Source organism: Halichoerus grypus, chromosome 4 (assembly GCF_964656455.1).
Source record: "Halichoerus grypus chromosome 4, mHalGry1.hap1.1, whole genome shotgun sequence".
Classification (NCBI taxonomy): Eukaryota; Metazoa; Chordata; class Mammalia; order Carnivora; family Phocidae; genus Halichoerus; species Halichoerus grypus.
The window spans coordinates 4,386,151-4,407,396 of record NC_135715.1 but is presented as its reverse complement, the minus strand read 5'-3'; the positions used below and the strand labels follow the sequence as shown (position 1 = coordinate 4,407,396).

The 21,246-nt window shown below is 38.3% G+C and overlaps 1 protein-coding gene across 6 annotated transcripts; it reads left to right on the top strand.

Annotated features, from left to right (window-relative positions):
• Positions 1-42: 42 nt before the first annotated feature.
• On the top strand, positions 43-20,487 carry ABHD13 (abhydrolase domain containing 13). Of its 6 annotated transcripts, none has more exons than XM_078070091.1 (4): positions 43-315; positions 2,491-2,567; positions 2,801-3,052; positions 15,426-20,487. In XM_078070091.1, exons 3-4 carry the CDS (start codon positions 3,004-3,006, stop codon positions 16,457-16,459), a joined length of 1,083 nt encoding a protein of 360 aa, XP_077926217.1. In that variant the 5' UTR covers positions 43-315; positions 2,491-2,567; positions 2,801-3,003; the 3' UTR covers positions 16,460-20,487. The 6 variants fall into 6 exon arrangements, with proteins under 6 accessions (XP_077926217.1, XP_077926219.1, XP_077926220.1 ...); XM_078070093.1 differs by adding an exon at positions 9,752-9,967 and having other exon boundaries at positions 2,491-3,052; XM_078070094.1 differs by lacking the exons at positions 2,491-2,567; positions 2,801-3,052 and adding an exon at positions 9,752-9,967.
• Positions 20,488-21,246: the final 759 nt, after the last annotated feature.

Sequence of the window (21,246 nt, the reverse complement as noted above, 5' to 3'; positions counted from 1 at the left end):
GGGACTCCCCCCGCCTGCGGTTTGTGCGCATGCCCCGGAGGGCGTGTCGGGTTCCCACTCCGGGGAGGAAGGCGGAGAGGAGAGCAGGTGATGTGGGAGCCGGCGGGCAGATTTGCCGGCGACACCGAGCGTGGGCCGGAAGTGGAGGAGCCGAGAGCGGCGCCGCAAGAGCTCCGGGCGAGACCGTGGCGACGGCGGCGGCCCCTCGGCTGGCGGAGGACGATGAGGAGCGACGGAAGCGGCGAGGGGGGACGCTGCTGCGCAGCGCCGGGTGCCGACTCCGCGGCCGACTCTGCAGCCTGCGAGCAGGTCTAAGTAAGTGCGGTGCGCGGCCGCCGAGCTGCCGGGTGCGCTCCCGCGGGGTGGGGGGCGCGGGGGGCGGCCGGCGGGGCCTTCCCGGGGCTGCGGGATCCGGCCGGGGGCGGGGGAGGCGCCCACAGGGGCGCCCAGCGTGGACGCAGGCGCGCCGGTGACCGACGGCCCCCGGGGTGCCGTGCGGGGACCGCCCTGGAACCGGGGTCGGAATGGTCCGCGGTGTTCCCTGGAACGCGCACAGACCGGTACTGGGAGACCGCCCCGCCCCGCCCCCACCCTCCCTCGCCCGGAGGAAAAGTGAACCAGAAATCCCCAGCTGCTGGGGCGCGGGGACCTGCCGCTCACAGGTTTCGACCTGCGGGTTTCACGGCAGGAAGTTTGGGGCGTCTAGGAAACAGCGCGAGCGCGCCCCGCACTGTCGAAGCCCATCTTGCTGTGGATTTCTGTCAGCCTTTATTTTCTGCAAAATGCATCAGTAGTGTGACTGCCCAAGGTGTCGTGACCAAAAAACAAAAAAAACCCCAGATCCTTTTTCAGGAGCTGTTCAGCGTAGGTCTGTAGGTGGTGGTAACGGAGTAGAAAGGCGCAAGACGATACGGGCGTCGAGTTCTGGTGTTCGGTTTTCGCGGATCCCCTCGCGGTTTCCCTTGGCACGGGTTAACACCTCTTTGTGTGCCGCTTGGATTGATCACATGTCTTTCACTAAAAAGTTAAGTTTCATTTCAGGAAGTGACAGTTTGCTGTTACCCGTGTCGTACCATCTCATAATGACCCAGAACACAGCCTGCTCAGTTCAGTAATCGTGGGTACACTTACTGTGTGCCGGGCACTGTCTTCTGAAAATACAGAATCGAATAGAGGAGTGCCCGTCATCAAGGAGCTCCCGGTCGGTGTGAGGCGGGGGGATTAGTTACACCGTAGTAGTGCCACCACGTACATGCGTGCCCACTACGGAGTATGGGGTGGGTAGTAAGGGAGGGCTTTCTGAAGAGCTGCTCCCTGAGCTGGGTTTTGACAGAAGAATGAGGCATTGCCCTAATTACTTCCTGTCTGCACATACTCAGGTATTCTCCGGTGAGTCTTACCCATTATTTAATCCAAGTCTAACAGAACTTCTAGTTGTACTTACTGCACTTACCCTGCTCTGGTGGATCATAAAATACTTCAACTTCTGTCTTACAGACGCAGCTGCATTAACACGCTACCTATTACATTTGATCCCAGCAGTTTTTCAATTACATGTTTCATCTCCCCTTTACTTACGAGGAAACATATATTTAGAGAAGCTAAGTGAGCTGGCAAAAGTCACCCAGGTAATAACAGACCAAGCCGGAAAACACGTCTCTTTCCACCGCCCCACACTGCCTCCCATGGTAGTTGACTTGAGAGGATGATCTAAGCCAGCTCCTGGCTCCTCTGCCTTCCCGTCCTGGTGCCTCGCCTGCCTCCTCAGGCCCAGCTCCGGCCCCTGGCCCTCTGAGTGAGAGGGCTTACGAACCAGGTTGCTCTGGGTTAACAGTATCACCTGGTGTGATAGGTTCAGGAAGCTGTCAAGCCTGCTGTTTTCCTATGATCTCCCCTCTCTTGTTTCTCATCTCAGGGGAATGTATTTCTGTTTCTGTTTTTCACTACTCTAGGACTCAATTATAACTCAGATTCTAAAATCTTTCTAATTCTTGTTTTATCACCTCAGGAATGCCTGAGGCCCGTAGATACCCTTCTTAGATTTAGACCAAAAAGGGTTCTAGTTTTTCTAATTCTTCTAATTAAGATGTTTTTCCCCTCAAATGACACACTTCATAATGAATTATTACATTTTATGTTACTGTTTCTTACAGGTCTTAACTCCTACAGTGGTACATTCTAAAGTTGCAAAGGTGGAGTATTTCTAGGACGTGAACTCTCTGCATTAGTGAGTTAGCCTGAGAATCATAATAAGAAAATAATTTTTAAGTTTCATCCGTCTAGTGTATAGTGAAGTGTCTAGAACAGTGCCCCCTTCATAAGTTGGAAACTTCCTGAGGTTCATTATCAGTCTTAATTCTCACATTACTGTTTGCATCTTTAGCCTTTGTGGATCTTTTAAAACAATTTTTCTTACAGATATTTATAATCTCAGAACAAATCGTGATTGGCTTCCACAGTGACAATGATCTGTCATCTTTGTTCTGTCAGAGTTGACTGCATTTGCCAAGTGTTCCACGCTTCCAGTAAAGGGGAAAGCACAAAAGTGCTCTCTGTGTGGCTGCCTGGTACATAGGTCCGAGATACCTGCTGAAGCAGGTTTAAATCCCAGTTCAGAACGCTCTCTGAACGATTCAGTTCCCGTCCAACATTTCCATAGGCCGCTGTTGTTCATCTGTCCCAGAGGACTGTTAATACACCTTTTTTCATTATTGATGACATGTGGGTACCCATTAGGGAAGTAGAGAATTCATTCTGTGGTGTCTCCAGCGCACTGATAGCCGCTGTGTTTCCATGTCAGCTCTGCAGCTGGCATGATTTCTCAACTTCCCGCTGCTTAGAAGAAAAGGAGATACGGTGATGCAGGAAGGTTGCACTTGAGTTCTGTATTACTTGAAATGTGATTGGAAACTGAATTCCCTCGGAGTTCTTGATGAGCAGCGTGGGATACTCCTAGATCCCTCGTGATCTGGCTGTTAGCAGTGACGCACGAATTTGCTGTCCATGTTTTACAGCCTTCACTTGAACCTGCACATGGTTCTGTCACTTGGAGGTATGCTTTTTAACGAATGATCAGTTTTTATTTTTAAACAAGCTGTTTCCAAAATTACCAATTTGAGATGGACTCAAGGGCCTTTAAAAATAATAGTACATTCACGACTGAGGACTTTTTCCATTGCATGTATACAGTTGGTGAACCTTCAGATTGTTTGGGGGAATTTGTCTTTCACGTACAGGTAAAGATCTTCTGTACTTTTCAAAGACCTTGTACTGTTGGCAGAATCAGTAAATCACTGTACACGGTGTAATACAATGTAAACATCTGCGATTAAAAAATAATTAGGCTAATTAGCATTTACTTTTTTGTGTGAGAATTCCAACCTTTATTAAAATATAATTTTAAGTATGATTGAAAGAATAACGTATTTGTCTGATTTACTCTGCTAGTTATTGAGGCAATGATAATTAAAATGTATTCATTCACATAGTTTGGAGTTTTAGTTCTTGATATATTTAAGTTGTTTTTCTTTATAATTTGTGGATAAAATATAGCTGGAAAAAGAATTGATCTGAATAGGTTACCAACTTCAGAGGGAAGTGATAATATTTTTGGCAAGGAGGACGTTGATGGTGGTTGTTACTCTAGACTTGAAATTAATCTTTAATGTAGTGTTTGCCATCATGTACATTACTTTTTATTGGAGAGACTAACGTGAGTTCCATTAACTAAAGCAAAAACAAGACCTTTCAGAGTTCATGAAAACTCTTGATAGTTCCTTGTGTATTCCTGGCTTTCCTTTCTCCCCTCCCAGTAATTACACAATCCTAAAACATGCTATGTTTTATGGGAAGGTTGCTCAGCCAAAGTTATTTTCTACAACTTTAACTGTGTATGCTTTAAAAATATGTTACTTTGACAGTAGTGGTGTGGGAAGGAGACTGAAAATGTATGATGAATAAAATATTTCACAAACCTCAACTGAAATATAAAATCACTGTATCTGTGCACATCGGAGATTTCTAGACTCATTTTTAATCTTGGTGCATACTTAAACCTCTCTCATTAACTTTTCAGTTACTTATTAAAGTCATATAACTGGACTCTCCAACCTTCTACTGTACTAGATAGCAAAGACTATTTATAATCTAATGCTTATTTTCCAACTCTACCTTTAATTTTTCTCTGTCACCTATAAAATAGATTTTGTGAGACCTTAGGGATTATTCAGGTAACAGCTTTCTTCTGCAAATCTGGAAACCGAGACCCAAGGTAAAAAAGTGGTATGTGGGAATACCCATTCAAAATGGGTTGGCACATTTAAATGTGGACTTGGCTAGTGATGTGAGAATGTGTGAAGCAGCATTCACGGAGTACAAGCCTCACCCAGAGTGACACAACCTTTGCCTAGGCAGAAAGTTCTCTTTCCAGAGTTTGTCATCTGTCTTCTGTTTATGATCCTTGGGAGCCTGAAGAATGCTAGGTGTTTTTATTAAAGATATTTCTCTTCCAGAATCTAGCAAGCTTTAGCAACCTGTATATATGATAATGCACAAAATATTTAAATTAATGTAGTACATCGTTCTTTGGGGGGGGGGATTTTTCTGGTTTTATTTTATTTTTTATTTTAATTCCACTATAGTTAACATGCAGTGTTATATTAGTTTCAGGGATTTTTTTCTGGGGATGCAGAAATGGTTCAATATTCTCAGTCAACATGATGCAACACGTTACCAAATTGAAGGATAAAAATCGTAAGATCATTTCAGTATTCAGAAGAACCATTTGAAAAATTTGAACATCTGATTTAATGATAAAAACTTTCAACAGAGTGGGTATGAGGGGATATACTTCAACATAGTGAAGGCCATACGTATGTAGAAAAAACCCACAAGTAACATCCTAGTCAGTGGTGAAAGACTGAATGCTTTTCACCTAAGATCAGGAACGAGACAAGGAAGTCCACTTGCCCCACTTTATTCGCCATAATACTGGAAGTCCCAGCTGTAGGAATCTTCTTCCATGTGGCCTCTGCTTTCCCTTTAGTTGTGGAGTTTGTTCTGTCAGTCTTCAGGTCGACTTCTGGGGTATTTAGGATGATTTGATAGTTATCTAGTTCTCCCCCGTAGTACATCGTTCTTAAATTTGAAGGTGACAAGTTTCTGGAGGAAAAAGGTAGGAAGGTTATATAGTTAGTATAGAAGAGTGGTTTTCACGCTTTCTGGTCTCAGAACCTCTTTACATTTTAAAGAGCTATCAAGGATGCCAAAGTGTTCTTGTATATGTGTACTATAGAGAGAGAGAGATTTACTGTGTTAGAAATTAAAGCTGGGAGTTTATAAAATATATAACATTTTCAAGTGGCAGTAAAAAGTTCATTACATGTTAATATATTTTTTATCCAAAACAGCTGTTTTGAGGAGTATGGCATTGTTTTACATTTCTGTAAATATCTTTAATGTGTGCTTAATAGAAGGCAGATTATCATGGTTCTGTATTCATTCTCAGGGGTAGGTTGTTTTAGGTGAACGGTGTGAAGCAAATCAGGCTCACACAAACCTGTAGTTGTAAAGAGAGGAGTATTATGGATATTCTTTGATATTACTCCAATACTCAAATATGGTAGTTTCTTAAGGGTTAGTTACATTGTGGAATCTGAAAATTAGATCAAAGAACTTTTGTCTTTGTTACATTAAAATCCATTGGTTTATCTTATAATGAATTTTTACTCATGCCTGATTATGTGACTCATTCATTGGTCATTTGGAAAATATTTGTTTGCTGTGTTGGGCAGATTCTTTAAAATGTTGATAATTTAAAAGCTTATCAAAAATCACATTTGCTAATATCATCGCTACTACGATGCCATCAGAAAAGTCTCTGAAGTCATGGGAAGCTATTGGCAACTTCACATTCATTTTCCGTAAAATGTCTGCCAGACACCTAAGTCTGAATAACCACAGTTTGTCAATTGTCTTTTTAAGTAAAAAATATTGTCGCCTGAAAAAAGCAGCTAGTTCAGCTCACAGCTCAGAATTTCAGTACCTAGCTCTAGTGCTCTTTGTGTCCTCCCCATTTTGTCACACATTCGTCACACAGAATGTTAAAGATGTGTACTCATTGGTTGGGATATAATTAAATTAACAATTTTTACAGCTTTTTCAGTGACATTCTTAAGTAGAACTGACTTCCCCCCTTTCCTGGAGTTCGTGGGGATAGAGAATAGGACTCCTGCTCTTGGTATCACTGCCTTGATTGTGGCCTAGGCAGCTGCAGTCCTGCCCAGCATTGGTTTTGTACCATTAATGCAAACAGTGTCTTAGTATAATTATAATATGGATCTTGAAGATACCTCGAAAGGGTCTTGGTGGCCCCTAGGAGTCAGCAATGCAACCACCTTTTGAAAACCACTGGCATAGAAAGATCTGAGGCTTAATAGGGACCTTGAAGACCGTCCATTTCCACCACTCTGATTTCCTCGACACTGTGATTGCCAAGTATTTACTTAGATTATGCTTGAATACTTCCAGTTCCTGTGAATAATTGTGCTAAATGAATAAAAATAAGTGGCATAGGCAGCTATTTGATAGCAAGTAAGAAAAATCCTTAATCATGGAGTTGTGCTTTGTCCTGTTTTTAAAAGTTTGCATAAATTTCCACTTGGTTTCTTTAAGTAACCAAGCATGATGAAATGTAGAGATTACTCAAATTATGTTGTAAAGGACACATAGTTGTGGTTTTATTTTTCTCTTGCTGTTTTAAGGGCCGTTGTGATCTTTGATTTTTTTCATCTCCTCTATAATTAAATCAATTTATGTTAGACATGCCCTGTTATATATGCCCCTGTTTCCTGAGTAGATCATGAGTTACTTGAGAGTTACCACCGAGTAGATCATGAGCTACTTGAGAACAAGCACTATCCATTTATGAAATGTAAATAGTCTTAGTGCCCGAGCACTATCATGCAGATAATAGGATCTGCACATATTTGTGGCATTGTCTTCAATCTTTAAGTAGTATGGTAGGATGCACTGGAATCTGACGAGGCTGGGAGACCAAGTGTGGAACTGCTTCAGTGGCCCGGGCTGGGTTTGAGAATGCCCATGGGGATTTGCGGTTGTGTTCTGAGGACTCGTGTCATTGAGGAGGGGCATGACTTTGGTACTGGTCTTTCTTTTTTTAGAACATCAGCTTAGACAATATTTATTTAAATACTTTTCCTTAGAAATGGAACCATTTGCAGTTCTCCAAGTACGTATATATGAGGGAGCACATGAGATGATTAACGGAGATAGGTGAGCATGCCTATGACTCACTCGGTTGACTTAACCACTCGGCGCACGCTGTATTCAATATGATGGTTCTGACAGCTTCATGACTTCAAATTGTTTTTACTTTTAGTCTTAAATTGGTGATTGTGTACTCATAACGGTCTAATATTTAAATACCTGAAGCACATGGAGCACTAAAGGTGAACAAAACAAGTTAATCAGGACCATAAAATTCTCAAGATGATCATCACCAGATCTGTAAGTTCTGGTCATATGATTAAAGTGCTTCTATAGTACATCAAGGTGTTGCTAATACTTCAAAACCATTCTCTTAAAAGGAAAATTATCATATCTACTTTGTCTATACATTATAATAGAAATTAGTAATGCTTTCAACAGATTATTTTTTTTAAGATTTTTATTAGAGAGAGAGAGAGACAGAGAAAGAGAGCGCGCACGAGCAGGGGCAAGGGCAGGGGCAGAAGTAGAGAAGCAGACTCCCTGCTGAGCTGGGAGCCTGACTTGGGGCTCAGTCTCCTGACCCTGTGATCATGACCTGAGTCAAAATCAAGAGTTGGCCACTCTACTGACTGAGCCACCAAGGCGCCCCTCAATAGATTATTTCTTGAGAAGTGCTTAGTAGTATCAATTTGATGCCTCTGATCACTTCATCTAAATAAAAAGCACAAAATTATTTTTAATGTTGACTTTTCGTTCAAAGTCAAGACCTGTGCATGTTATAATAATGTGTTTATTTTTGAAACTGTAACACATTAAATTTTAGTTTACATGTTACTATATATTGAACTCCAGAATTTCACCTGTTTTTGAAAAAAATATTTGTTTACACATGCTTTTTGTTTTTTGTAATTAACATAAAGCATGCAAAATGGGAGGTGAGGAGAAGGATGTGGTTACTTGTAGGTAAGTTTGAGGTGTCAGTGAACATCAGGTACTCAAGGAACAGATAAATTGAGATTGTAGATGGAGTAGACATAGGGAATTAGAATAAGTTATATACAAGTGTGATAGTTGGAGCCATGAGAAAGAATGAGATTGAGGGAAAGGAGGTAAATGGACAGGACCTTGGAAAATACCTACATTTGGGGGTGTATCAGAGGGAGGAACACTGGGATTTGAGTATACTGGAAGCTGAGGAGGAGTCAGTGTTTGGTGTTGCTGAGGATTGTGGTGTTACAGTGTGGATGGAGAAAAATCCATTGGATTTATTGGCAAATGAGGTTTAATTTTTATGAGAGATCGTGATGAGGGCTCATGCATCAGATTTTCACATATTAAGCAGAGAGTTCCTGGAGTGGTTAAAGCCACAGGTAGATGGATTTTAGAGACATTTGACATGTGCGACCTGGTGTGATAGCCTGGTAAGAGCAGAACTGAGAAATGGGAATGAGTCAGATGTGTAGGATGTAGGCATAAGGTTAAAACAATAACATAGAAGCATGGAAGATGAGAAGATACTGGTTGACTGAGTTTCTGTTGTCTATAGGTCTAATGCTCTTTCCCGCTAAGCAACCCTTCTAGTTAGTGTAAACTTTGGTTTAACTTTGAATATATTAAACTCATCATTTCTGTTGGTGGTTTAGGATACTAAGATAATGTCAGGAAATGCATTTGAGCATGCAAAAGAACCTGGCAGATAATCCATCTCTTTTGGCAACACATTTCGTGTTTTGCCCCATAAAATGCACTCTGAGGTATAATCAGTTGCCTTGCTCATTGTCCATGACCAGCAGCAGTGGTCTTGGGTTCAGCTGGATATTTGCACTCTCAACACCTGATAGGCCCTACTGGCACTCTCTCTGTCCCCTTTGTTGAAAGATAGGGAATAGAAGACCCAGCATGTCAGCATCAGGTGTGTTGTTCCCAAATAACATCGCAGGCCAGTGGAACGATGACATGTGGTGGGAGCGGTGCCGCGCTGACTGAGCTGCATCTTCTGTAATAGCACGCGGGCATTGCATCCAGGACTCAGCAGAGAACACGCCACTTACAAGTCCTGTCCCCACCGGGAGGCGGCCTTATTTACACTTCCTACCGGACATGTGTAGCCCTACTCAGTGTCTGCTCAGTCCAGATGTAGCTCACCGCTAGGGGTCAAGTTTACCACACAAAATGTTGCTTGGAAACAGCTGGTGTCCCACCTTTACCAGGTTTCCAGGGAAACAGTACCAGAAGGTTCACCAGAGGTCATGCTTTTCCTGCCTGAGAAGAGGTTTTGTTAACCCTTTACTCACACTAAGTTATTGACAAAATCTATGGAAAACTTGCATACCACTAGCTGTAGGATCTAGGCAGTGGACTGTATTAGAGGCACTGTTCATTTTCATTACCTTTCATGACATCTGGGTCTATACGAAATTGTTTTTACATGCCAGCAGATGGCTCCAGTAATTGTATTGTGCTGATAGGTTCTTTTTTTTTTCTTTTCTTTTTTTTAAGATTTTATTTATTTATTTGACAGAGAGAGACAGCGAGAGAGGGAACACAAGCAGTGGGAGAGGGAGAAGCAGGCTTCCCGCTGAGCAGGGAGCCCGATGTGGGGCTCCATCCCAGGACCCTGGGATCATGACCCGAGCCGAAGGCAGACGCTTAACGACTGAGCCACCCAGGCGCCCCTAAAGGCAGAGGTTTAACTGACTGAGCCACCCAGGCACCCCTGACAGTTTCAACACGTTTAGTAAGTAAAAAAATCTTCCCTATGTTAGGTTTGCTTGCTCCAGTTCTTTAAGAGCATAGAAGTGTGACACAGACTAGGGAGCAGAAATTATTAGCAAACTGGGTTAGGTAAAAATAAGGCAGTGTGTGAGTAGAGGTCTCTTTCTAAACCACCAGTATGCCAAAGCATATTAAAGAGGAGACAGCGTACATACTTCAGAGCCGTTTTTATTCACCTGTCCTTAAAGTTGATTTCCATTTGCTATTCCTCCAAATGGATTGACTTTGATATTGTCTTCCACAGTTTAAAATTATAAGATTATGTTTGTTTATCACAAAGTCATTTAGTTAAGGTGACTTTTCAGGAATGCTTTGTGGAAAACAAATTTAATTCCTCTTATTTCTGAGCAAAAGTGGACTAAAATATGCCATTTTTTCTGATGTCTGGTCCTAAATATATGTATGCCCAGTGCTCAGAATACAGTTATGTTTTCTCAGAAGTCTAATAATTTAGGTATATTACTGGATTATCCATTTAAAAAACATTTTAGTCTTGAATATATGTAAAGTGGTGTACTACCCAGTAGGGATACAGTAGTGAAAAAGAGAAAGACCGTTCTTGGCCTTATAGATTTAAATTCAGTATTTTATGTTGAAATTAGATGTCAAAGAGGCTACTTTAAAAAGATAATTTTTCAAAGTTCGAATAATTGATAATTGTAACTATTTTTTCCTATATATTTGATATATATGCACATATGAAATATTTTAGTAGTTTTTGTTTGATTTGAAAATTGGTCAACTCTTGATTATCCAGGATATAGGGAGCCTTATCAAATTTCTACATTTGCTTGCTACATTCTGATGTTGATGTTAATTTGAGCAGAACATGGTTAGGAACATAGTAGTACAGCTAGAAATACTAGTCACAAAAGCAAATAAAGTTAACATATCTCTATAGCATTTGTAAATGCTTTTTTTTTAAAATTTTATTTTATTATGTTATGTTAGTCACCCTACAATACATCATTAGTTTTTGATGTAGTAAGTGCTTTTTAAATTAGTTTCATTTGGTAATGCTGACTGGCCTTATATGTAGGCGTTTTAAAAATTCTCATTCTACTGAAAAGGAAATTCAGACTGGAAATAAGTGATAAACACAAGATTATTTAGGAAATATATGGTAGAGCAGAATTTAGGTTGATGAAATTTTACTGTGTGTTTTTTTTCTACTAAATCACCAAATAAATGGTGTTTGAGTTACTCATCTCTCTGATAACTGTCATAAATGATTGGCTTTAACCATGAAAAATACAGTAAAATTGTTCACTAAAGAAATACCTTAAGTGGTATCTTATTTTCCAAATAGTGCAATGCTCTAGTATATTTGTATTTTATTCCAAACCCCGCTAATCCTAATCATTACACAAAAAAAATTTTTATTTTGATGTAAAAAGTTAATGCTGGTGTGTTTTCACATTTCTCCAGTATATCTTTTGGGTACAAATGAAAATCATTGATATCACTTACAATTAAAAAAAAATAAAATTAAGTAAACATTAGATGAAAAGTTTAAGTGGGCCAGATGTGTTGTTGAGACTTAAATACTGTGTTGAAGGAATATGGAGTAGCCCTGTCTGATCTAAGCTGTGTTGATAAATAGCTGTCATAGGTTGTAAAGGCACTGATTGATTATTGATCTGGAACAGTTTTCAGTATTGAATGAATTGGCTTATTTGGCTGCTGTAGTGCAACCTCTTTCAATCTGGTTTTTAACCAGTTCTTGACACCTGCTGCTCAGGTATTGCTTCTGTGACTGTTAGGCTTGAATTTGTGCTTTACCTCACATACCTGCTTTTCTCTGGCTTTCCATAGTGCTCATTGTAATAAAACTTGCTACAACTGGGTGGCAGTGTTGATTTCAGAGAAACTTCAGAAAAATGCTATGTTGGTTTATGTTCAAAGAGAGTCATTTGAACAAGAACTCAAATTTGGAAGTCTGTGTTTAGCGAAATAGTGAGACATGTTTGGTGAGATAATGAAAAATCAAATCTATTAAGTCATCTAACTCATCTTTGTAGCCAATCTAATTTAACTTGGTTTTATGATTTTTTTCAGTGTTTAATTCAGTGAATGAAAATGTCACATTTATTAGCTTATGGAATACAGTAAAATCTAAAAAATCAGTCCCTAACATTTATTAAATTTAAGAATAACTTATGGTAGTTGTGTTAGTAGTAAAATAGAATTTAATATTTTTTTAGCAAATATGTAAATAGATGACTGCTATGTAAGAAAACTTAAAACACGTCTCACCTTTTTTGCCTTTTTAAGGCAGCGTGCATTAACTTTTTTATTTGGTAACCAAAAAAATTTGACTTGAATCACTTTTCTTCTGTATTTTATTTTATCAGTTATAATTTTAGAAATCTTTAAAAAAATTTTCTCCAATAAGTCATTTTCTTCATTTATCTCTGGTTCTCAAATGGAAATGCTGTGTCTGTTATTTCACACTTACTCCTCAGGTGTTTATGGTCTTGTCAGTACAACACATCATAGCAGCGTGTTCTGACTCACGGATAGGACACTGCACTAAGGGCTCCATGAAAGACTGTGCGTTATTTCATGACACTGGCAATCAGAAATTTCTTTTTAATCGGATGTGAACAACAAATTATTCAACTTTTCCTCAAAAATAATACAGTATTAGAAACGAGTGGTTAATTTAAGTAAATTGTTTAACTGTGAAAACCTCCAGGTAGAGAAGAAAATATTTTATCCTTTAGTTTGTTTAGTTATAATTTATAATGTGAAAAAGATAGGGGCGCCTGGGTGGCTCAGTCGTTAAGCGTCTGCCTTCGGCTCAGGTCATGATCCCAGGGTCCTGGGGTCGAGCCCCACATCGGGCTCCCTGTTCAGCGGGAAGCCTGCTTCTCCCTCTCCCACTCCCCCTGCTTGTGTTCCCTCTCTCGCTGTGTCTCTCTGTCAAATAAATAAATAAAATAAGTTAAATAAATAAGTAATCTTTAAAAAAAAACAAAATTGACAATAAATTATATCATACTGGCCTTGATTGGTTAGAACATGTTAACCATCTCATAAAATTTGCCTTCAACCTACCTTAGCTCATATCAGAAAGATAAATTAAGAAAACAGTTTTATTTACATTTCCATAAAAAAATAAATACCTTGGAATAAGTTTAATCGAGGTGGTGGAAGGATCTGTACACTGAAAACTATAAGACATTATGAAAGAAATTGAAGAAGACAGAAATAAGTGGAAAGATATTCCTTGTTCATGGGTTAGAAGAATTGTTTTAATGTCCATATTACCCAGAACAGTCTACAGATTCAGTGCAATCACTATCAAAATTCCAGTGGCATTTTTTACAGAAATAGAACAATAATCCTGCAATTTGTATGGAACCACAAAAGACCCCAAATAGCCAAAACAATCTTGAAAAAGAAAAAGCTGGAGGCATCACACTCCCTAATTCAAACTATATTACAAAGCTCTATCAAAACAATGTGATTTTGGCATAAAAACAGACACGTAGGTCAGTGGAACAGAAGAGATGGCCCAGAAATAAACCTACACACAAATGGTCAGTTTATTTATAGCAGAGGAGCCAAGAATATGCAGTTTCTTCAACAAATGGTGCTGGGAAAACTGGATATCCACATGTAGAAGAATGAAACTGGACCACTATTTTACACCATAAACAAAAATTAACTCAAAATGGAATAAAGACTTTAAGACCTGAAACCACAAAACTCCTAGGGGAAAACTTGGCAGTAAGCCCCTGACATCTGTCTTGGCAATGATTTTTGGATCTATGACACCAAAAGCAGGGGCAACAAAAGCACAGAATAATTAAGTGGGACTACATCAAACTAAAAAGCTTCTGCACAGCAAAGGAAACCATCAACAAAATGAAAAGACAGCCTACTGAATGGGAGAATATATTTGCAAATTATGTATCTGATAAGGGGTTAGTCTCCAAAGTATATAAAGAACTCAACGTAATAGCAACAAAACAAACAATATGATTATGAAATGGACAGAAGATCTGAATAGACATTTTTCCAAAGAAGACATACAGATGGCCAGTAGGTATATGAAAAGATGTTCAGCATCACTAATTGTCAGGGAAATGCAAATCAAAAAACCACAGTGAGATATCCCCTCATACCTGTCAGAATGGCTGTTATCAAAAAGACAAGAAATAAATGTTGGCAATGATGTGGAGAAAAGGAAACCTTTGTGCACTGTTGGTGGGAATATAAATGGTGCAGCCACTATGAAAAATAGTATGGAGGTTCTTCAAAAAATTAAAAATATAACTACCATATGATCAAGCAATTCTGCTTCTGGCTGTTTATCCAAAGAAAACAAAACCACTGACTCAAAAAGATATGTGGACCCCCATGTTCATTGCAACATTATTTACAACAGCCAAGATATGGAAACAACCTAAGTGTCCATTGATGGATGAATGGATAAAGAAAACGTGATACATACAGACATGAAATATTACCAAGCCATAAAAAAGAATGAAATCTTGCTGTTGTAACAAAATGGATGGACCTGAGAGCATTATGCTTACTGAGATAAGTCAGAGAAAGACCAAAAAAAAAAAAAAAATCTAACCCCCCGCCCCAAAAAACTAAAAAAACCCAAACCCCAAGTTTATAGATACAGAAAACAGATTGTTGGTTGCCAGAGTCAGGGATGGATGAAACGGGTGTATGTCCAAACTTCCAGTTGTAAAATAAATAGCCATGGGGATATGATGTACTGTTTGGCAGCTATCATTAATATTGTGTTGTGTATTTGGAAGTTTTAAGAGAGTGGATCATAGAAGTTCTGATCATAGGAAAAAAAAATTTTTGCAACTGTGAATGGTGACGGATGTTAACTAGACTTACTGTGGTGATCATTTCCCAATATATATAAATATCCTTATGTTGTACACCTGAAATAATACAATGTTACATGTCAAACCTCAATACAAAAAAAAATTTTTTTCTCAGCCTGCCTAGCCCACTTGTGGGCACACGAGGAGCTTTGGGATCGTGCTCGTTGGCCTCTGGCCTCTTGTACCTGAGGAGCTGGGAGCACAGCAGTTTACTTACACCCCTGAGCGTCCATTCCCTTATATAAAAATTTGGGAACATGGCATCAACTGATTTTTCTGTCAAATCAAGGAGAATGCATTAATGAAAGTACCTGGCAGTAATTAAGCACTTTTTAAAAAAATGAGTATAATTTGATGAATATTTGTGTTTCCTAAATACAGCAGTGGAAGGAAAAAGGAGACTGTTGAGAACAGAACGAACAAGGGGAATTAGAGCAACGGTGGGTGGACTGATGTAGCCTTCCGAGGATTCTCCTAGTACCATAATTTATTATATCATGGATCTAACTTTTAAAATAATGTATGTTGAATTACTGATTCTCTCTCTCTCTCTCTCTTTAGGATACTTACGGAGAGCGACCATGGAAAAGTCCTGGATGCTGTGGAACTTTGTTGAAAGATGGCTAATAGCCTTGGCTTCATGGTCTTGGGCTCTTTGCCGTATTTCTCTTTTACCTTTAATAGTGACTTTTCATCTGTATGGAGGCATTATCTTACTTTTGTTAATATTCGTATCAATAGCAGGTATTCTATATAAATTCCAGGATGTATTGCTTTATTTTCCAGAACAGCCATCTTCTTCACGCCTTTATGTTCCCATGCCCACTGGTATTCCACACGAAAACATTTTCATCAGAACCAAAGATGGAGTGCGTCTAAATCTTATTTTGATAAGATACACTGGAGACAATTCGCCCTATTCCCCAACTATAATTTATTTTCATGGGAATGCAGGCAACATAGGTCACAGGTTACCGAATGCATTGCTTATGTTGGTTAACCTCAAAGTTAATCTTTTGCTTGTTGATTATCGAGGATATGGGAAAAGCGAAGGAGAAGCCAGTGAAGAAGGACTCTACTTAGACTCTGAAGCTGTGCTAGACTATGTGATGACTAGACCTGACCTTGACAAGACAAAAATTTTCCTTTTTGGCCGTTCCTTGGGAGGAGCAGTGGCTATTCACTTGGCCTCTGAAAATTCACACAGGATTTCAGCCATTATGGTGGAGAATACATTTCTAAGCATACCGCATATGGCCAGCACTTTATTTTCCTTCTTTCCGATGCGTTACCTTCCTTTATGGTGCTACAAAAATAAATTCTTGTCCTACAGAAAAATCTCTCAGTGCAGAATGCCTTCTCTTTTCATCTCCGGACTCTCTGACCAGTTAATTCCACCAGTGATGATGAAGCAGCTCTACGAGCTCTCCCCGTCCCGGACTAAGAGATTGGCCGTCTTCCCTGACGGGACTCACAATGACACGTGGCAGTGCCAGGACTACTTCCCCGCCCTCGAGCAGTTCATCAGAGAGGTCCTCAAAAGTCGTTCTCCGGGAGAAATGGCCAAAACTTCCTCTAACGTAACAATCATCTAACGTTGCTCCTTTTGACTCATGCACTGTATTTTAATTTGTGCAGAATGATAAAGAATGTTCCTTTCTAGAAATGTGTTATGTCTGTACTTGTCTGAAGAGTGACATTAAACTTTGAAAGGACTTCAGTGCTCCTTTGAGATGATCCAAATAGTTTTTTACATTTGAAGAACTAGAATTCTTGGGATTCTTTCATACATTTTCATCCAGCCTTTCAATGTGGTTATGTATCCATACCTTCACTTCAATATGCCAGTGTAATCGCATATTGTATTCAAAAGTTTCTTGTGGCCTAAGTGGTGTGCCCTGTGTGACACTTGGGTTAATGGCGGGGTGCGGAAGGAGATTTGTAAACGAGAAACCTTTGAGTATTCTGCCTTTAGTGAATACCGGGACAATCATGGTGAGCAAACGTGGTGTGTAACTGCATCCTTCCCCGTAACAGGTAAAGTGAAGTGCATGATGGTATTTTATTCCTTGAATTATGCAATGCAATGTTTTTAATGTAAATACTACTGGTCATATACCGATGTATATGGTAACCTGGGTCATATCTATTTTTATGTAAACTCTATTTTGTTCTTGGCAAGAAGTGAAATTGAGGCCTGTGTGCAGGTTGCCACTGACTTTTGCTCTGGTGAACGCTGAGATCCAGCTTTTTCTTACAAATAAATGGGACCCCACTTTTCCAATATAAATGTACCGTGTTTTGTTAGGTACAGTCTGGATCATGGCATGTAAAAATAGAAATTTAGAATTTTACTGCAGCTTTGATGTGCATATTTGAACTTTTTAACATTTGTAATTTTGGTGGCAAAGAGAATTTTAGCTTCTGTCAGTTTTGTACGTCTACAGCTGAACCACTAATAGCAGTCATGATGACAATTAGAACTTGTTGAAGAATTAAATTAGCAAGTCTTATCATTACATGATTGTACATACGATTTTAGAGAAAGTCCCACATTTGATTTTTAAGTCCAATATCTAGGTATATCTAGCCCACTAAAGTCAAGATATCATTTATTGGACTTTCTGAAAATAAAAGTTACAAAAACAAAAGCAAAAAAGCTGTTCTTTGGTTTAATGTTTCAGTTGTTAATGATAGTATTGAAAGACAGTTTCAGGAAGTCAATTATTTATTTTTCTCCTACATGTAGGAATGTGGGAGTGAAGGAACTCTAGAGCTTTTTCTTACAGAACCTATTACCACATTTAACAATTAAGTGGCTATAAGTGAGAAGTAGCATTTAGACATATAGAAGAGTAAGAAAAACTTAAAAAAAAAAGAGCCCCTTAAAACTTGCAGGATTTACCTTAAAAAATATAAGCTATGAGGTATAATTGTGCTAAGTTGTTTCAGGTCATCCTCAAAAATTAGGTGTAATTGAGCTCTCTACATTATGTCAGCTTTAACGTACCATATTTTGAATATTTTAGCTATATTTATTGGCTTTGTGCAAGCAGCTAGAGCAGAGAAATAATGGGTCAATGTTCTTGACCTTAATTTTGAAAATCTTTCCATGGAGATAGGGCTAGAAATACTTTTGCCAAATAACATTCTTATTCACTTTATGTCAGTATTTAGAAAAAAATACATTCTAGCAAGTATGATTTCTAAAGGACACTGTTTTTCTATAAATTATTGTTAGAAAGTCATGCTTTTTTTAAAAAAAGTTGGTAATGCATATCGTGGAAGGAGTATTTTTATGTATAAATTCACCACGATTAAAGGATACTTTCCATCTTGTCAATCATTGCTATGTAGAATGACTATCCTAAATAGTAATGTAGTAAAAAGAAACGAGTTAATACAACAAATGTAGTGTCCTTAGACATGAGCCTACTTGGCACACCGTAGACTTTTATCATTCTTTAAAGTTTACAGAGTACCTTCATGTGTTTTCATGTGATTATTTAGTCTACTGCTTGTGGAGGGGTTTATCAACTTTAGTTGTAAATAGTATGCTGATGAAGTATAAAAGCTTTTTCTTCATCGGTGTTTTGTTCTTATGCTGCTTTTTTTTTTTTTTTTAGGGTTTATAAAGTTTTGTTTTTGTTTTTGTTTTCCCTAAAGCCAGGATTTCAAAAGTTGTAAAGTACTTGTGTCCATCCCCACCTTCATTCCCTTCGGATTAAGAGGCATTTCTTCTGCAGCAGAGGGAGGAGGCTGTGTTTAGGCTTGTAGCTCATCTTTCTTTCCTGGCTTCTATATTTGAGATTTCCTTAGATGGGAAGAGGATAGAAAACAAATTCTTGTTAACTGTGGTCCATGAAGCCCATGGCATCATTTTTTCAAACAATGTCTAACTTTGTGGCCAAAACAATTGGTCTTAATAAAACGTGAATTCTTCATGGGTCACTCCTTCATTTGGACACATGTCTTAGTGGGAATAGAAGTGTTTCTGTCTTGTGTATTAATTTCTGATGCATTTTGCAAGAGCAGCTGTTAAGAGATTATGAATGATTTTTAAGTTTTTAAGTTACTGTAAATTTGGAAATCCTAGAATGATTTTAAGTATGGCAAGATACAGTTTATTTAGATCAAAATCCATTATTTTAAAAGGGATTATTGGGGGGGGTGGCAAAAAGAATTTAGTACTAAAAAGGATATTGCAAAATAGAAGTAATTTTTGACAGATGAAAGATAAAAGATACTAAATGAATGGAAATAGCTGGAAAGGGAATGTGACCGGGTTCTTGAATGTAGATCCAGGAAATGATTAACTGAAGAGATTGGCAAAAAGGATACCTAATAGTGCAAAACAATACATTTGTATGCAAGGTGTCTCTAACCAAGAAAGTGACTGGAGCACCTGACATGGCAAATACATTGACTGTAGAATTGATATTTTTATTGAAATGGTATTTTCAATTTTGTTACTGGGCAGCTTAAGCTTATTTTTTCATGATGAGCTGTAGACACTTGGTAATTACCCAAGTCCCAGCTTTGGTAATATGTCAGTTACATTCTCTTGTTGAGAATTCGTACTACCTGATGCTTTTATATTCATTTCTTATTTTTGTAAGATTTAGTTTGAGGTAGGAATAGGTTTGTTTGGTCAAATTACAGAATGAACGCCATGTTGAATTTTACATAAATTTTCTCGCAATCTCAGTTTAAGGGCAGTTTTTATTACTGAGTCCCTTTCTTCCTTAAGGTTGGATAAAAATAAGGTTAACTTTTACAGAGGATGTCACAGAAGTCGCTTCTAAAATCAGTCATGATTGAGATACCCTGAACTCTTGCACTGACCTCCCCCCTCTCCGTTTTTTCCTATTATGTTTGACAACAATAATGAAGAAGAAAAAAAAAAAACTGTGAGAAATATTCGTTATAATGCTTTCGGATTAATCCACTTAAATTTATGTATTTTCATATCACTCAGGTAAAGTTGGAAATGACAGAGCACAGACATCTATTTTTTAAATCAGTAGGATAGAAAATGAAAAGCACTTCTGTTTATTTATATTACCATATATGCACATCATCTTAGCTAATCAGAAATAATATATTCATTTGTATAGCAAAATAAATGCATTCATCCTAGTTATAGTCAACACGTTTTTGCCAAATGGCACAAATATACCTCCATTTATATTTTGTATCTAAAAATGTAGTTTAAAAATAGGACTACGTATAAGAGACACTTTTTACAAAAAGTGCCATATACACATAATGTAACAGGGATGAGTGTGTGTTGTTCAGCATAATTTATAACAGTTTCTGTCAGTACAGTGAATACTGAAAAGTCAAGTTGTTTTCAACATATTCAAGTATATCCAGGATAAAATAAGTTAACCCAGTTTCATGTAAATCATATTTTTGTTATTTGCCATATTTTATTTGAAGCAGTAAGACAATTTTATAACTCAGATTTGAATGTTAGCGTACACAATGTGCTAGCCATGGCAAGCAAACATTTACATTTGTTTTTTTTTTTACAATAAATTTCTTTTAGAATATACTTTCTATTTTTCTGTACTGACATATGCAATAAATTGATACATTAAAAGTTTGATTAATGTCTTAAGATAGTTTGTATTCAGTCTTTTTTTCCCCAGTTTTCTATTAACCTAAATTATATGGTAGGACATTAAGGTTTCCTTAAGGGTTAAATAAAATTTCTGAATTCATACGGAAATTAGTGAATTTTTCTTGTTGTAATGGTATGGATGATAAGTACAAGTTAGATTTATATTCTCTTCCTTCATATCCTCCCACAGACATTTAATTTAGGCTAATAGTAAATATTTTCTTTTCTTTTTTTTAAAGGTAAATTTTTTTGAAAGATTTTATTTATTTATTTGACAGAGAGTCAGAGAGAGCAAGGCCAAGCAAGGGGGAGCAGCAGGCAGAGGGAGAAGCAGGCTCCCCACTGAGCAGGGAGCCCAACGTGGGGCTCGATCCCAGGACCCTGGGATCATGACCTGAGCCAAAGGCAGACGCTTAACCAGCTGAGCCACCCAGGCGCCCTGTAAATATTTTCTATATATGAACCTATTCATTCACATGAATGAATAAGGCCCCAAAGCATTTGATTAGTTAAATGAATCTAGGAATGAGTACATTTTAACTGTTCATAGGCCTATTGCCTTCAGATTTCATAAAGTGCCTTCTCACAAAATTCTGGTCTTTTTTCCCTCCCATTACTATGGAGTTGATAGTTTAGAATGATTTAAAATGGCCTGATACTCATTCAGTCTTTAAGAGTCTGTAGCTTGCTTTCCCTGACAAGAAACTCACATGCTTCAATAGTGTCAGAACCAGTTGGATGATAGGAAATGTATGA